Below are 17,764 nucleotides of genomic sequence, written 5' to 3'. Positions count from 1 at the left end.
ATAAGTTACTTATTAATTTCTTAACCCATTGGTTTATTCATTCTTTCAGTTAGTCCTGAGCACCTACTATGTGGTGTCAGGCACTGTGCTAGTCCCAGGGCCATGCCCTTTCCAGGTTAATGCTGGAGTTCAAAACCTCTTCTTCCTGGCCCCATTCCAAATCCTAACAACTTTATACTAGCCATCCTGAAAAAAGTTTTCAGGCTGAAAATGCACATGTTGCCTCACCTCTCTCTCGCCTCTAATTTCCTCATTTGTAAAATGAAGCTAATAATATCTGCCCTGGTGTCTTACAGGGGTTCCATGTAGATCAACTAAGAGAACAGATACAGAAGCTTTTAATTATAAAAATCATAAAATGCTAATGGTAGCAACTCAATAATGAAGATTTATTGAGGGTTTATAGGTTCCCTAGATTTAGCCTTACCCAGGCTATAACTGAATGTTAACCTATACCAAAAATTCTGAATTCATCCTGTTTGGAAATTCAGATTTTATAAATATGTAATTTTTCATGTATAATATTAATGTATTATTTTCTGAGTGCTGTGCACCAGATACTAAGCTCAGTGCTTTACACTAATTACCTCATTTAATCCCCATAATTATACAACATGGGAGGTGGGTACAAGTATTATTATACCCATCTTATAGAGAAGAAACATGGAACTCAGAAAGGTTAAAAAATAATTTGTTGGCTGGGCACAGTGACTCACACTTGTAATCCCAGCACTTTAGGAGGCTGAGGTGAGAAAATCACTTGAGCCCAGGAGTTCACAATCAGCCTGGGAAATATAGGGAGACCATGTCTCTACAAAAAAAATTCAGGCATGGTGGCATGCACCTGTAGTCCTAGTTGCTCAGGAGGCTGAGGCAGGAGGATCACTTTAGCCCAAGAGGTCAAGGCTACAGTAAGCTGTGATCTCGTTGCTGCACTCCAGCCTGGGCAACAGAGTAAGACACTGTCTCAATAAAGATAAAAAATAAATAAAAGAATAGCTTATTTATAGCAACAAGGCTAGTAAATGGGAGAGTCAATTTGAACCCATGTTTTCTGACTTCAGAGTATGAACCTTTAACCACCATGCTATGCGTCCTCTTGGAAAAGAATCAAACTCCGTACACTTCTAAGCTATTGGTAATATTATCAGAAAATCTCCACTTTGAGGTAGCAAACAGTTTCCTAGAACTGCAGAGGACTATTTCTACCACTGGGGAAGGAGCCCCACTGAAATTGATTTAATTCCATCCTGGGTCTGCTTCTTTCATATCCTGGTGTTTTGTTTGTTTGTTTCCTACCCATTTAACAGGGGGATTTATTTTCGTAAGTTTCAGTGCCACATTCACAAACCATAAAGTAAGAATTCGGAAAGCTGGAAGTGGTAGAGAAAGTGTGTTCTGTGGATCAGAGGCGGATGTGGAAGCAAGGCCCAGGCAAGAACATGTGGGTGTGGGTAGCTTTACTAATACCATATGGAAGCCCAGCCTCTAGCAGGTATCTTCTCTTCCCTTTGTGATTCAACATCTCTGTGTGCATCCTTGGTGCACAGACTCTTATCTTAATGGGAGCATCCAGAAGGGTTTTCCCAGACCCACAAAAATTCCACCCAGCCTTCTTTCTAGTGCTTCAGTATGTGGCCATGGAGTGTTACATTTTTTGCCTTAGGAGATATTTGTAACAAGCTCTTATGTCTGCGGCTATGGCTGTTGCTGCTACCCCTCCTTCCCTGCTTTTCCTTTTCAAGCTCATCATCATTATTCTGAGCAGCAGAGTTAACATGTCCAAGAACTTATTACCTTTCCAGGCAATGTGCTAAGAACTTTACATGCATTATTCTATTTATTTGTTCATTCATCCATTTAATATTTACTGAACATTACTTTGTGCTAAACACTGTGCTAGATACTGGTAATCGAACACCGTGTTATCCCTTCTGTTAGTCTAGTGGAGATGCAATAGGGAATATATAATTACAAACCATAGAAAGTTCGAGAAAAGAAGACTACATGGAACTATATGAAAGGTGAATTGTTCTATTTCATTTAATACTTTAACAGCCCTGTGAAGATAATAAATAGTATTATCCCCCATTTTACAGGTGAGGAAAGAAGCTCGGGGAATTTAAGTGACTTGCACAAAGTCACACAGCTAGTTTGTAGGCTGAGTAAGATTCACATCCATGCTGGTCAGATTTCAAAGCTCATGCCCTTAACTGCTGTACTTTACTGCCCCCGCAATGTGTGAAGTGCATATATAGCCATTAATTCTAGCCCTATACATTTGGGTTATGGCTTTATCTCAAGCGTGTGGAGTTGCAATTGTTTCCAATTAGTTGTGGCTGTGGTTTGGTGCATTCGTTCAAAGAGAATGTGAATACAAAGCACAGGTCACGTGGTAGGCCTTGTGGATATGCACAATGTATAAATAATAATGGCATTCCAAAAAAGCTGGGCTTCATTGGAGTCACCACATTTGTTTTCCATTAGCTTATACTACTCAAATACAAACAGTAAAGCATGTGTTTACATTGCTGTGGATATGGAAAGCCAAGCCTCCAAAGCATATTTTGCAGGCCATATAAAGCTGAGCATCCAAATAGTTCAAAATCAGTTTTATAAGCCCAGCTTAATAGCTTTAAAATGTAACCTGGATTCCAGATATTAAAAAATGCCTACAGAAGGTATGTGAGTAGCCAAAAGAGACAAAACCAGCTAAATCCTTAAAATATGTACCAAGTCCCATATTTGCAGTATCTATTTTGTTACTTATCCCTTTATGTTTTTTAAATGCTAAAGAGCTTAAAGTCAAGCAAGCTCTTAGCCGCGTAGCAGCAGTAATGGAATTTTTCATTCTGTACTAACCAGCTTTCTGAAACTTTTCAAAACAAACCTGTTCATGATGAGATAATTTGGTTATTTAAAACACAGTAAATGACAAGCCTGGGGAAAGCAAGCAGGAGGCATCCAATGTTGTTCAATGCCCAGTGCTTATTTCCCATCAAGTTATAGTTAATGCCTAGCATCTGAGAAAATGGAATTGAAATGGAAATTATCTGAGCTAAAGGCAGTAAAGATGGCAAAAATTTACAATGAACGCCCCATTTGTTGATGTCTTTACCTAAGACACATGTTTCTTTTGAAGACTTCTGGACCGGGACAGGGTAAAGATGTTATTGTTAATGAGATCTCTATTACTTGCTCAGTAACTTCGTCAAGTTATGTCCCCTCTCTGAGCTTCAGTGTCCTCCCTTAATGTGAGAAATGGGGATGGCAGTCTTCCCTGTTACACAAACTGGTGGAGAGGATTGAGGATTATGTGAGAGAACATATGTTAAACCCCAGCACGGTGTGTGGCTGATAAGGTTCATATCTTTGCAATCAAGACAATTCCAAGAAGCCTATTATTTATACCATACAGACAGATCAAGACTTTCTGCTCTCACTGATCTAATTTCAGCATATTTGATCCCTCTCAGAACAACTAGTATGTCCTTTGATCTTCCAACAACCAAGCACAAAAAGAGCTTCGGCCAAATCTCATTGTCCCATGCTGCAGTGCCCTTTTGTTATCTTGGTTATAGCTTTTAAAATATGAAATTGCTGTACTTCAGAAAGCCTTTTTTCTCTTACATTGTGTTTCTAATTTTCTTAAGTAATTATTCCAAGCTTTTGTTTCCTTTTATCACACAACCCTGAGTACATGTTCCAAGGCTAACTTTAAGTGTTTCCCTGTCTAATCAAATGAAGTCAATCACCCTTATACAAGGGTATTTTCCTTAACTACAAAGACAAAAGGTCATGATGTCTATACCTAACTGAAAAAGGAAATAATCAGGTTGCATTTACTTTTAAACACATGGTTTGAAGTGCATGTACTAAGGATTCCAACATGCATGATGCTCCCGTGGCTCTTGTCAGAAGATGGTTTCAGAGGGATTCTGGGAAGCAGAGTACCCTTGGAATAGCCTTTCTAAAAGAGTAAGGAGTGGTGTACAGTTCAGTCACAGTAAGATGAGGGGGACAGATCTAGTTAGGCATGTGCCTGTAGTACCAGCTACTTGGGAAGCTGAGGCAGGAGAATTGCTTGAGCCCAGGAGTTTGAGACAAGCTTAGGCAACATAGTGAGACCCCAGCTCAAAAAATATAAATGCAGATGTGTGTGCTCCATCCCACACCCACTAAATCAGAAACTCTGAGTGAATGGGGCTAGGGAGCATGTCTTTTTTTTTTAACTTTTGCCTTTTATTTTTTCATAATCACAATTTGTTTTTATTTTGTCAAAACTGCTGACCTGAATATTATAGGGAAAGAAATGATTGAATGATTGCCAAGAGCTCAATATCAACACTAAAATGTATGCCATCAAGACTGTTTCTACACTAAAAAATCTTATGTTTCTCTTAGGTGTTTGGGGGAATTATGGCTACATATTGAATTATTTGTTATTTAAATATTACTTCTACAATGTGCATTATCTTAGATATTTTTCTTTTTCCTGTGAAATACCATTCAACTTAAAAAATGTTTAATTCTTTATTTTTTCCTTTTATTTTTAGTTGGCACATAATAACTGTACATATTTATGGGACACAGAGTAATATTTCAATATATATATACAATGTATAATGATTAAATCAGGGTAATTAGCATATCCATTACCTCAAACATTGATTATTTGTGTTGTGGACATTCAACTCCTCTCTTCTAGCCTTTTGAAAATATACAATAGATTATCATTAACCATATTCATCCTACAGTAGTATATATAGTACAGCAGTCCCCAACCTTTTTGGTACCAGGAACCAGTTTTATAAAAGACAATTTTGCCACAGACCAGGGGTGTGATGGTTTCAGAATGAAACTGTTCCACCTGAGATCATCAGGCATTAGATTCTTATAAGGAGCACCATCTAGATCCTTCACATACGTAGTTCACTATAGGGCTCCCACTCCTATGAGAATCTAACGCTGCCGCTGATCTGACAGAAGGCATAACTCAGGTGCTCACCCACTACTCACCTCCTGCTGTGTGGGGACCCTGGTATAGAACACTAGAACTAATTCCTGCTGTCTAGCTGTAATTTGGTATCTATTGATCAATCTCTCCCTATCCTCCCCTCCCCATCCCCTTCCCAGACTCTAGTAACCATTATTCTCTACTTCTATGAGCTCAATCTTTAGCTCCTACATATGAGTGAGAATGTGGGGTATTTATCTTTCTATGCCTGACTTATTTCACTTAACATAATGTCCTCCAGGCTCATCCATATTGCCTCAAAAGACACGATTTCATTCTTTATTATGGCTGAATAGTACTCCATTGTGTATATGTACCACATTTTCTTCATCCATTCATCTGTTGATAGACATTACAGATTGATTCCAAATCTTGGGTACTGTGAATAGTGCTGCAATAAACATGAGAGTGCTGATATCTCTTCAATATACTCATTTCATTTCCTTTGAATAAATACCCAGTAGTGGGATTACTGGATCATAAGGTAGTTCTATTTTTAGTTTTTTGAGAAACCTTCCATACTGTTTTCCATAATGCCTGGGCTAATTTACATTCCTATCAACATATATAATAGTTTAGCAAGGCTGATTTTTTAATAAGCATCCTGGTGATTCTTATGGAATTTAGAGAATCACTCTCATAGTTGTGTAAGTATGTACATATACTTTGACCCAGTAACCTTACTAAGGAAATAATCCAAGATATGGAAAGAGTTATATGAATGTTCCTGATGATTACATCTTTGTTTATGAAATAAAAATAACAGGAAACAATGCAAATATTCAATATTAGGAAAATGGTTAAGTAAATGTTGATAGATCCCTTAATGAATAGATGCATCATCACATTTAAAGTATGACATTTATCACATTTACTTATTACAACAATTCTGTGAGGCAGGCATTATTTCCCTCATTTTACAGATAAGGACCCTAAGGTTTAGGGAGTTTAAGCAGCTTGTCTGAAAATACAATTTTTTTTTTTTTTGAGATGGCACCTCACTCTTTCTCCAGGCTGGAGTGCACTGGCACAATCTCAGCTCACTGCAACCTCCACCTCCTGGGTTCAAGCAATTCTCCTCCCTCAGTCTCCCAAGTAGCTGGGACTACAGGTGCACGCCACCATGCCCAGCTAAATTTTGTATTTTTAGTAGAGACGGGGTTTTGCCATGTTGGCCAGGATGGTCTCTATCTCTTGATCTGGTGATCCTCTGACCTCTGCCTCCCAAAGTGCTGGGATTACAGGCATGCACCACCACATTTGGCTGAAATACAATTTTCATAAGTGGAAAAAGTAGGATTCTAACTCAAGTCAATACAACTCAATACAAGTCAATATATTTACTTCCCAAATACAATTCAGTTTTAAAACAAGCTGACCTTTTTTTTTTTTTTGAGACAGAGTTTCACTCTTGTTACCCAGGCTGGAGTGCAATGGCGCGATCTCGGCTCACCGCAACCTCCGCCTCCCGAGTTCAGGCAATTCTCCTGCCTCAACCTCCTGAGTAGCTGGGATTACAGGCACGCGCCACCATGCCCAGCTAATGTTTTGTATTTTTAGTAGAGACGGGGTTTCACCATGTTGACCAGGATGGTCTCGATCTTTTGACCTCGTGATCCACCCGCCTCAGCCTCCCAAAGTGCTGGGATTACAGGCTTGAGCCACCGCGCCTGGCATGCTGACCTTTGAAAACACAAACATTATTTATTAAAGTTTGGGAATTAGGGGATTTCTCCCTTGTTTCTTTTTTCTTTCATGTTTCTATATTTGATACTTGCATATTTAAAATATTATATTCTAAAAGAAAGTTGATTGTATGCTTAGGAAACTGTGATAGTCTCAGTGGCCTAAAACAGAGTTGTTCAGAGGGTAGTGGCTATAGAAAAAGCTGGAATGTGAAGGGTCTTGTGCACCTCCACTAGAGTGTCCTCTGTATGCAAAGTAATGCACAGCAGAAGTGTCAGGTTAACAGAATGTCTATGGGGATAGTGGAATGAAATACTTAGACCTAGGTTTTTTTTTTTGTTTTTTGAGACGGAGTTTCACTCATGTTACGCAGGCTGGAGTGCAATGGCGCGATCTCGACTCACCGCAACCTCCGCCTCCCAGGTTCAGGCAATTCTCCTGCCTCAGCCTCCTGAGTAGCTGGGATTACAGGCACGCACCACCATGCCCAGCTAATTTTTTGTATTTTTAGTAGAGACGGGGTTTCACCATGTTGACCAGGATGGTCTCGATCTCTTGACCTCGTGATCCACCCGCCTCAGCCTCCCAAAGTGCTGGGATTACAGGCTTGAGCCACCGCGCCCGGCCAGACCTAGGTTTTAATAAGATAGTTTACATTGATAATCATTATTGTGTGCCTTGGCTTTCAAAAAGCTAACAGGACAGTGTCCTTTGAAAATAGCAAACAGTTAATCCAAAGTATTAGGCCCCTAAAGTTACCTACCTTTGGTGCAAGTCCTTCATAATTGTCTTTTCATAAAGTGAGTGTTCAGTCTGAAAGACTGAGAAGGGGAACAAAAAGTCAATATTGTGAACTATAATTAGGCAATTGGATTTCTGGGCCAAATTCCAGGCTGCACTAAATCCACTCCTTGCTAGCAATTCCTCTTCTATGACCCATTACTCTTCTTTCAACACTCTAGAGCTTCAGTCTCTTCTTTAAGATTTTTCCATTAACAATAGCTTTCTAGGTTTGGGTTTGTTTTGTTAATGTGTGAGGGTTAGGCTCATCAGCGGCTGTCTGTGTAAAATAGCTTAAAAGTCTACTATAATCCTTCTTCCATGCTGAATTTGTCACCAAAATAGGAGTGATTTAATACCTAAAGAAGTAACTTCACTGGCAAAGTTTTAAAGGGTTTTTGTTTAATTGCACTTTGTTTTAAACTGAGCTACTCAAGAATACTGGGAGCACTGTACACAGGTTGGAAATGGCTTCTCAAAGGTTGGCTACAAGTCTGAGCTGAAGTCCTCCCAAAGTGTTTAGCTATTCATCCACATATCTTCTTCTATAATTAATCTGGGCCTTGACTTTCTCCTTTTTCATAAAGTTGTGGAAATAGCTTTTAAATAATTAAAGATACCATAACACTTCATTTTGCTTCAGTTCAATAGCATATATATTGAGTGCCTACTATGTGCTAGGTACTGCCTTAAATGCTCTGGGGTTCAGAGATATATAAAATGAAACCCCTGGGCAGCTCATAGCATGGTAATGGAGAGAAGTCATATGTACAAATAATATCAGATTGCATAGAGAAAGTGGCATTTAGGAGGTACAGATAAAAGGAACAGTGGTAGAAAAGGGAGAGGGAGAGCTGTAATGACTTTCTACCAGGAAAACTTTATTAATGACATGGCATTAGAACTTGGCTTGAAAGTATGGAGGGCTTTGAACAGACACAAATGAGGAAAAGCTCATAGTGCGTTCTCAATGAATATGTAATGGAAGTGTTAATGAAAAGGACAGATGCAAGATATGCTTGAGAAATAGCAAGTTCACTAATTATCTAAACATAAATTCTACTTATGTGAAAAATTTTTCAGGTATTCCATGATGTACACAAATAATGCATTCTTGAAGATTAACATAAAAATGCTTATGTGGAAAGCAAATTTCTCGTAAGATATAATGACAAATTTCTCATAAGACATAATTTCTCCTAAGACAAATTTCTCATAACACATAATAATGTTGAAAGCAAATTTCTCATAAGACATTTGATGAAACTGAAGTCATGTTATAGGCTAGATCAGCAGTTCTCAAAGAATGGTTTATGGACCCTGGGAATCCAAGAAATCCAGGGATCCGCAAGGTTAAGACTACTTGTACAACAGTACTAAGATGTTATTTGTCTTTTTCCCTGTGTGGATTTTTGCACCAGTGGTTCAAAAGCAATGGTAAGTACAACTCTTCGATGCCGCAGTATGAATTAAGACACCACAGGATGAATTCAGCCAATGGCACCAAAATGTTGTAGTAGTCATTGTATTCTTCACTGGTGTGTACTTGCAGAAAAATAAAGGGCAGTTTCACTTAAGGGTATCATTGCTGAAACTGTAAAAATTTACTAATTTTATTAAACCTCATCTCTTACACTTTTTAAAAATTCTGTGTTATAAAATGGGAGGTGCACTTAAAGTATTTACACGGTAAACCATGTCAATGTGCATCTCAAGAAAAAGCACTTGTGAGATATTTGAGCTGTGAGCCTCCTGTTCCATTTTTACTTGAGAGAATGACTTACAAACTATAGTTATGCAGACTTGAATATTTGCTAGACATTTTCTTGGAAAGGAACAAAGACAGCTTGTCAGTTCAGGGAAAACAACTGACAGTATTTATTGCCAATAATACAATTCAAACTTTCAATAGAAAACCAAAAATTATTTTAAACTTTTATCTGCCACTGTGAGCTTCAGAGCTTCCCAAAGCTTAAAGAATTCTCAGATGAGATTGGAGGTAATATTAATGAATATGATTTTTTATGTCATATAATGAAAGGTATTGACATTTGGAAGACCTACATTGCTCAGTGAGCCAATATTTTCCAGATGACCCATGCATGATGATACAAAATGAGTAAAATGCATGTCCAAAGTTCAAAACATACCAATGGATTCAAATGTAACAGGACATGAAATGTTTATTTGTATAGTCTCATATTCCTCATTGCAACTACTTGTTGAGTTTTAATGTAGTATCAAAGAAAAATCTCCACAATTATCTGAAAAGTCTACTAAAATACTTCTCTCTTTTCTTATGATGTATCTGTGGGAGGTTGGATTAACTGCAAATGTTTCAACCAAAACCATACATCACAGCAGATTGAGTGGAGAAGGAGATTTGATAATCCAGCTATCTTATATTAAGCTGGACATCAAAGAGATTTATAAAAATGTTAAATAGTGCCACTCTTTCTACGAATTATCTTATGTCTGTGAAACTATGTTTGTCATTAAAAAATGTTTATGTTCTAGCCTGGGCAACGTAGTGAGACCTCACCTCCACAAAAAGTCAAAAAAATTTAGCTGGGCATGGTGGCACACAATGGTAGTCCCAGCTACTTGGGAAGTTGAGGTGGGAGGACTGCTTGAACCTGGGAGGTCGAGGCTGCAGTGAGCCATGATCATGCCACTGCACTCCCACCTGGGTGATGGATCAAGACCCTGTGTCAAAAAAAAAATGTCTATGTCACATCATGGGTTCATTCTTGTTATGTTTACAGAAGCTATCAAATATTTTAAAAATTTACCAGTTATAATTTCTAAGATGGTAAATGTTGATAGATATAACTTATATAAACCAAAGTGTTCTGTGGTTCTCAGTAAGTATAAAGGAGTCCTGAGGCCAAGAAGTTTGAGAATCACTAATCCAGCTCAACTTAGCCTGTATTTGTATATAATAAATTTAGTTGTGTACGATGAGCAGCAGAGGACGTGGTAGGGTGACAGAGTGGAAGTGCCGGAGTGGGAGAGTGAACGTGGTGCTGGAGTGGGAACCAGTTGGTAGGTTGGCTTCTGCAATACATTAGAGGTTGTTGGCCAGAAAAAAAAAACAAAACAAAAACCTCTTTGGGGCTTTCCTCTTTGCTAAAAAATAAAAATAAAAATGTAAAAACCACCTGCAGAATCCCATTTCTCTGTAGTATGGAGCTTTTTCCAAGTAGGTTTCAGTGTGGCAGCTAAATCACAGGTGGAGAACATAAAAGTATACTTAGCCGTGGCAATAAACATTGGGACTGTGGGAACCTGAGAAACCCCAACCTGTGTTTGCAGCAATTTTTCTTTCTGGATACCTCTTCCACAATCACAAAAATATCAGTTTCTGTATATCCAGAATCTTTTGTTGGTTGTCTTTTAAAAGTAGGGGATGGGACTAAGATTTAGTATGAGAAATGGGTGATGAGGAAGAAGCCAGGACAAAAACAGAATATGAGAATGAAGCCTTGGAGAGAGATGGTGAGGAAAAATAAGATGGAATTGGACAATGGCCCTTGGGGACCCTTCATGCGGTGCACTGGGTCTCTGGGTCAGTGGAGAGACTTTCGAAAGGTGGGAGTCCCATAAAATTAGTAACGTATTAGCCATGTGACTGAAAAGCCAGATACTGCAGAGTGAAACAAACATGTCTCTTATTATGCATACTGTCTACAATAAAGCAAAATGAATTTAAAAGCATCTTATTGGAATTGCAGGAGGGGAGAATATTAAACCATTTTTCTAGTGATCAAGACATATATAATGATGATGATTGATTATAAGTAGTCATTGTAAATGTGTATACAATGGCACTGCTATTCTCTTCATTTGGTAGGAAGCATTTTGTGGTTTTAATTTAGTGACTGTAAATTTGGTTGTTGGGGGCTTCCAGAGGGATCTTTTCTGATATTGATGTCCTCCTAGCTTTGTGTTACCATGTCTTAAGTTCCTCATCAGTGAGTTGTATCATGGAGACTTTCAGGAGCTTAAATACCATGGTACGAGACCATCTAATGCAATATACACTCTGGCTACTGCATGATGTAAGTAGAGTCAAGGAGTACAGCATCACATCAAATGCTGTGGGAAGGTCCAGAAGTATGAAACTCTAAAGAGTATAAGCAGTTTACAGCTACTTAAATTTGAAAGTGATTTTTTAAAGCTTCTGTGTAATTCATTGAACATTTTTCAATGCCTCCTGTTAATAACACACTGTGTAGACCTACCTGAGATATATGAAGTGCTGATGCATTCCTGGTTGTTTTCTTTCAGCTCCTGAGAACCATGTCTGTGCCCAAAGGTAGAGTTCTGGATAAAAATCTGGATGAGGAAGGGTTTGAAAGTGGAGACTGCGGTGACGATGAAGATGAGTGCATTGGAGGCTCTGGTGATGGAATGATGAAAGTGAAGAATCAGCTCCGCTTCCTTGCAGGTGACTGATTAGTGCTGACCCAAATGTAATCTAAACATGGTGATGCTCAGGAATTAAAAATAAATTGAACCTGCTCTCTATAATTCCCCTACCATCCCTGCAATATACAATCTCATCAACTCTTCAAGGAAAGACTATACAAGCTCTAGAAAGTGAAGTTTTCAGGTAGCGTTCTTTCCCTGCCTCCCCCATGCCCCCTGCCCCCGCACCCCCAGCGCCTGTTTCCAGCCTTGGGTAGATTAAAAGGTTAACTTCCTGTTTTTCATTATCTAAGAAGAACTGACCTAATCAGTTTGCTCTGTTTCTCACTGGAGATTTCCTTGGTTCTTCTCATTTATAAAAAGAAATGGATAATAATAAATGCAAATTTGGGATGAAATAATCTGTACAACAAAGCCCCATAAGTTTACCTATATAACGAACCTGCACATGTACCCCCGAACTTAAAACAAAAGTTAAAAACAAAAAAAGAAATGCAACCTTGGGAGTCTTGTGAAAACTAATTGTGGGATAACTTTCAAAGGAAGAGCCATTAGCTGGCCCTCTTTTCTTAGGACGCTATGTCTATTTTATTTTCTCACAGTCGAACATAGATAGGCTATGGCACATAACTGAAGACCTACGTAAAGACAAGAGTGGTAGGGCATGGTGATTCACGCTTATAATCCCAGAACTTTAGGAGGCTGAAGTGGGAGGATCGCTTGAGCCCAGGAGTTCCAGACAAGTCTGGGCAACATGATGAAATCCCATCTCTACAAAAATACAAAAATTAGCAGGATGTGGTGCCATATCTATTGTCCCAGCTACTTGGGAGGATCGCTTGAGTCCAGGAGGCAGTGACTGCAGTGAGCTGAGATTGTGCTACTGTGCTCCAGCCTGGGAGACAGAGCCAGACTCTGTCTCAATAAAAAAAATAAAATAAAAATAAACAAGAGCAATAGAAAAAAGTAATATAGTACTGCTGGGATCAAGGAGGCAAAATAACAACAAAAATTCCTCACATTTCTATTCCATATCACAGTTTAGAGTACTTTCATATGGGTAGGGGTTCTTCGACTTTACAGATAATGAAACCAGGGCTCAGAGAAGAAATGAGATTGCTCTAAATGGAAGAACTGGAAATCTACCTCGGGTCTTGAGACTTCCAGTGCCATTTTCTTTCCTCTACGGTGCACAGCCTTCTTCTTAAAACCCTATCATCCACAGCCTCTGAGATGCTAAATGCTCCTATTTCTCTGGCAGCCTATTTCCTTCTTAGTTGTTCTTCCTAATCTTACCTGAAACTGGCTATTATCTAGATGTCCCTTCTTAAGCCTCTGTCTTTTATCTCTTCTCCAAAGAGAATGTAGATCTTATCTATTCTCCATCTTTCAACTTTTTTTTTTCCTTTTGAGACAGGGTCTCCCTCTGTCCCCCAGGCTGGAGTGCAATGGTGCGTTCACAGCTCACTGCAGCCTCGAACATCTGGGCTCAAGTGATCCTCTCACTTCAGCTTCCTAAAGTGCTGGGTCTATAGGTATGAGCCACCGTGGCTGGGCTCAACGTTTTTTTTTTTTTTTATGATTTGTTTATTTATTTTTTATTAGGGTAAAAAAAATATAACAGGGAATCTGGCCTCTTAAGAAACTTTTAAGTGTACAGTACGATATTGTTAATTATATGCACATTGTTGTTCAACAGATCTCTAGAACTTTTTCATCTTGTGTGACTAAAACTCTATGTCCATTGAGCAGCAAACTCAACATTTCCCCTCCCCCAGCCCTTAGCAACTATCATTTTACTTTCTGCTTCTGTGACTGCTTTAGATACAGCATATAGGATGGAGTAATGTAGTATTTGTCCTTCTGTGACTGGTTTATTTCACTTAGCATAATTTTCTCAAGGTTCATCCATGTTGTAGAATGTGACAAGATTTTCTTCTTTTTTAAGACTGAGTAATATTCCATTGTATGTATGTACCACAATTGCTTTATCCATTCATCCATCAGTGGGCATGTAGATTGCTTCCTCCTGTTGGCTGTTGTGGATAATCCTACGGTGAACATTCCTTAACTATTATAACGCTTTGGGAAATAACTTACATAAAGTCATTGCCACGAGTCTCAGCTGCTTTCCTGAGCTACCATCCCACATCTCCAGCTGCTTATTAATCATTTCTGACTTCACCATCACCACCCCCAACGTGATGTGTCACAAGTCAGATTTGTCAACTGACCATCATTCTCTTGATCACTGAAGCTTAAACCTAAAGCCATCTTTTCTTCTTTCTTTTCCCTTGCCCTTATATGCAATTAGGCCCCCAACCCCTGCCAATTCTTTCTTTGTAATTTATTCTGCTTCTGTTAATCCTTCCTTTCTATTCCCCCTTCACACCCTCCTGCACATACTATTATAGTCACATCCTAAGTGGTCTCCAGGCTTCTAGGTCTAGGCAGGAGTATTGAGAGCCTTAGGCTAGTAGATTAGAAGACAAAGATTTTGAGACCCAGGCAGAAGATTCCATCAGATTCATCTTGCATAGCTACCTGGTTAATCTTTCAAAGGCATCTCATACTTTCTCCATAGCTCAGCTACCTCCATGCTGTTCTCATTGCCTTGAGGATAAAGCTAAGACTCCTTAGCAAAGTTCTGAGGGCCTACTGGTCTAGCCTAAACTGCCCTTCTGGCTTCATTTCCCACCACTAACCCAATAAGAACCCTCCACTTTGGCAAGAACAGCCATATTTATACCCCGTGAACCCCAAAAACATACTGTTCTTGTTTCTATTTTCACACCACTGCCCATGTTTATTTCTCCTTTTTTTTAACCTTTTTTTGTGTTAGGGGGGAACAGAGTCTCACTGTGTTGCCCAGGCTGGAGTGCAGTGGCACAATCTCAGCTCACTGTAACCTCTGCCTCCTGGGTTGAAGTGATTCTTTTGCCTCAGCCTCCTGAGTAGCTGGGATTACAGGTGCACACCAGCACGCCCAGCTAATATTTTTGCATTTTTAGCAGAGACAGGGTTTTGCAATATTGGCCAGGCTGATCTCGAACTCCTGACCTCATGTGATCTGTCTGCATTGACCTCCCAAAGTGCTGGGATTACAGGCATGAGCCCCAGTGCCCAGCCTGCCCATATTTATTTCTATATAGATATATCTTTTTTCTTTCATCTTAAATTTTACTCATCCTTCAAGGTGCAATTCAAGTGTGATGCAGTGAAAAAAAAAATAGGTCTTGGGGTAAGACAAACATTTATTGAAACTCTTGCTCTACTTATGAGTGAGCATGACCTCGGACAGGCTTCTTAGCCTCCTCTCTATGTCTCCATTCTGTTATTCATTAAATGAGATCATAACCCCAACTTCAAAGGACTATTAAATCAAGGTGGAACATTTATAAAGCATCTAGGCAAATATCTAGCATGCACTAGGTGTTCCATAATTGTTAGTTTCTCTCATGAAATCATTCAGAGCCATCTCAGTCCATAGTTACCTCTGTCCTCTGAATTCATTACTAAAATGAATTCTGCCAGTGCTTTCATGAAACAGTCTACAACGGCTTTGAGGTTCCATAGGACACTCAGAGCCTGGCAACCCATAGAAGAATGTTGAATAAACATGAAAAGCAAAAATAAGAGAAGCTAATGTTCATTGGACACATTATGCTCTAAACACTGTACCAGAACTTGGCATGCATTGTTTCATATCATTTTCACGATACCATTATGAGGTAGGGGTCATTACTATTCTCACTTTACAGATGAGAAAATGGATGCTGGTGGAGGTGAAGTGGCTTGCTTAAAGTCACACAGTCATGAAGGGCACAGTCAGGATTCAGAGCCCAGAAGGCAGGTTTCAGAGGGCACTCCTTGAACAAGTCTACTCTGACACTTTTTCCTCTGGTTATCAATACAACTATAAAAAGCTCAAAGTCAGCTTTGCATTTTGCTACCTGGAAAAGTTGTGATCATTTAAAGGTTTCCCAGACGACTTGCCAAAATTTTGACTGGTCCCAGCACTGATCCCTGAGACATACTGCTGTTTATACTTCTCCAGAAAAGTCTACGCTTATTCCTACTTGTGCTTTCCTTTCTATAAGCCACTTCCCTATCCATTTCAAAGCACTGCTCCACAATTCCATGGTGACTTAACTTGTTAAAACAGTGTCTGGCATGGGATCTTGTCAAGGGCCTTTTCAAAATCTAAGTAGATTACATCCATGGTTTCCCTTTGTCCACATACACATTTATCCTGTAAAATAATTCTAGTCAATTTGTTAGGCATGATTAACCCTAAGTTCTTTATAAACTGTAAGACATTAGACAAATGGTGGTTAATTTAATTGAGGAGAAAAATGATGCCTTGCCCCCAGTACATTACACTTGCCTAACATGTTCAGTGATCCTACCAGCCTGAAGTTCCTTGGGCCCCCTTTAAAAATGCTTCTCATGGAGAGGAGACTCATTGCCAATCTGTCAAGCTCATGGCACAATAGCTATTTGGCATAATAGCTATTTGGAACAACAGACTATACGCTGTGGTCAGCTGTTACACAATCTTACCTAAAATTTGGATAGATGCCATCTGGTCCTGGCGATTCATCAGCATCCATTTATTTAGTCAGCTACACTTAGAATACCATGCACATTTACCACCATTTCATTTAGCCCTCCAAATTGCCTCCTCCAAAAGACAACTTGACAATAAAGAGCATGGCTCGGAATGTGTTAACAGTCTCTTGTATCTCCCTTTTGTCCCTGAACAGACCTTTTACAACATGACCAGCAAGTAGTTCTATTGGCTGGCTTCCCTGGCTTACTTCTTCCCTTCTTTTGAGACACTGCATGACGCGCAGGACACCCAGGTTCTATTCCTGGCTTTGCTTCTAACTCCCATAGGTGTCCAAATGCAAGCCCCTTCCACTTTTGAAAAGTCAGTTTCTCCATTTGGGAAATAGAGGGAATGCACACACAAAAGTCTTACAGGGCATTCTAGTGCCAGCAGTCTGTGATTATGTTTATTTCTTTGGCTTTGATCCCTGGCAAGGTACTTATCAGATTCTTTTGAGGACATCTTGTAGGTTTTCATCTGACCTTGCAGATTCTCTGGTCTCTTCTCTTGAGCTATAGTTCCATGTAGCAAAGATCTCATTTTCTCCACTCTAACCTCTTTGACTTTTCCACCAATCTTGCAAGCTGGGCTTCTTACCAAGGGCTCCCCACGTGTGGTCTTCAAGACATTTGTGCATTAGGAAGCTATTAAAAGTAATGGCAAAAACCACAAATACTTTTGCACCAACATAATAATAATAAGGTTTTAGTAGTTTCCAGGCTTTCTGGGCTTTCTTCATTTATAAAACTAATCATTTCCAAGTTCCCTAAGTGTTCTCTTCTTCCTTACTTCCTATTTATAAGTTTTACATAGAATCCTTAGAGTCTTATTCTTTCTGATTGTTGAATTTAATTGTTGGTGAGATGACCATTACATGATGTCTTACGCACGGTTACATCTTTGCCTCTTCCTTGTAATTCTCAGAACCGAGGGTAACGTATTTCCCTTTTGGTGTGTATCTTAGTCCATTTGCACCGCTATAACAAAATACCTTACACTGAGCAATTTATACATACTAGGAAGTTATACTCACAGTTCTGGTGTCCAGGAAGTCCAAGATGAAGGTGCCAGGATTTGGTGTCTGGTGATTGCCTTCTTCCTGCATCCTCACTTTGCAGAAGGAACAAATGCTATGTCCTCACATGGCGGAAGGCAGAAGGGCAAAAAAGGGATAGATGCTGTATCTTCATGTGGAAGAAGAGATGGAAAGACAGAAAGGAGCCTACCTAGTTCTCTCC

General features: G+C 39.3%; 1 protein-coding gene across 1 annotated transcript in view; it reads left to right on the top strand.

The window, feature by feature from the left end:
• The window catches only part of GPC3 (glypican 3), a 396,452-nt gene extending 384,231 nt beyond the window's left edge, over nucleotides 1-12,221 (top strand). Inside the window, exons 7-8 of the mRNA XM_017511969.2 lie at nucleotides 11,774-11,933; nucleotides 12,211-12,221. Coding sequence (XP_017367458.1) covers nucleotides 11,774-11,933; nucleotides 12,211-12,221 — 171 coding nt within the window. The remainder of the gene's footprint in view (nucleotides 1-11,773; nucleotides 11,934-12,210) is intronic.
• The last annotated feature ends 5,543 nt before the right edge of the window (nucleotides 12,222-17,764 follow it).

The sequence above is a fragment of the Cebus imitator genome, unplaced genomic scaffold (assembly GCF_001604975.1).
Source record: "Cebus imitator isolate Cc_AM_T3 unplaced genomic scaffold, Cebus_imitator-1.0 Scaffold458, whole genome shotgun sequence".
Lineage (NCBI taxonomy): Eukaryota > Metazoa > Chordata > Mammalia > Primates > Cebidae > Cebus > Cebus imitator.
This window is presented reverse-complemented; position numbering and strand designations above follow the sequence as displayed.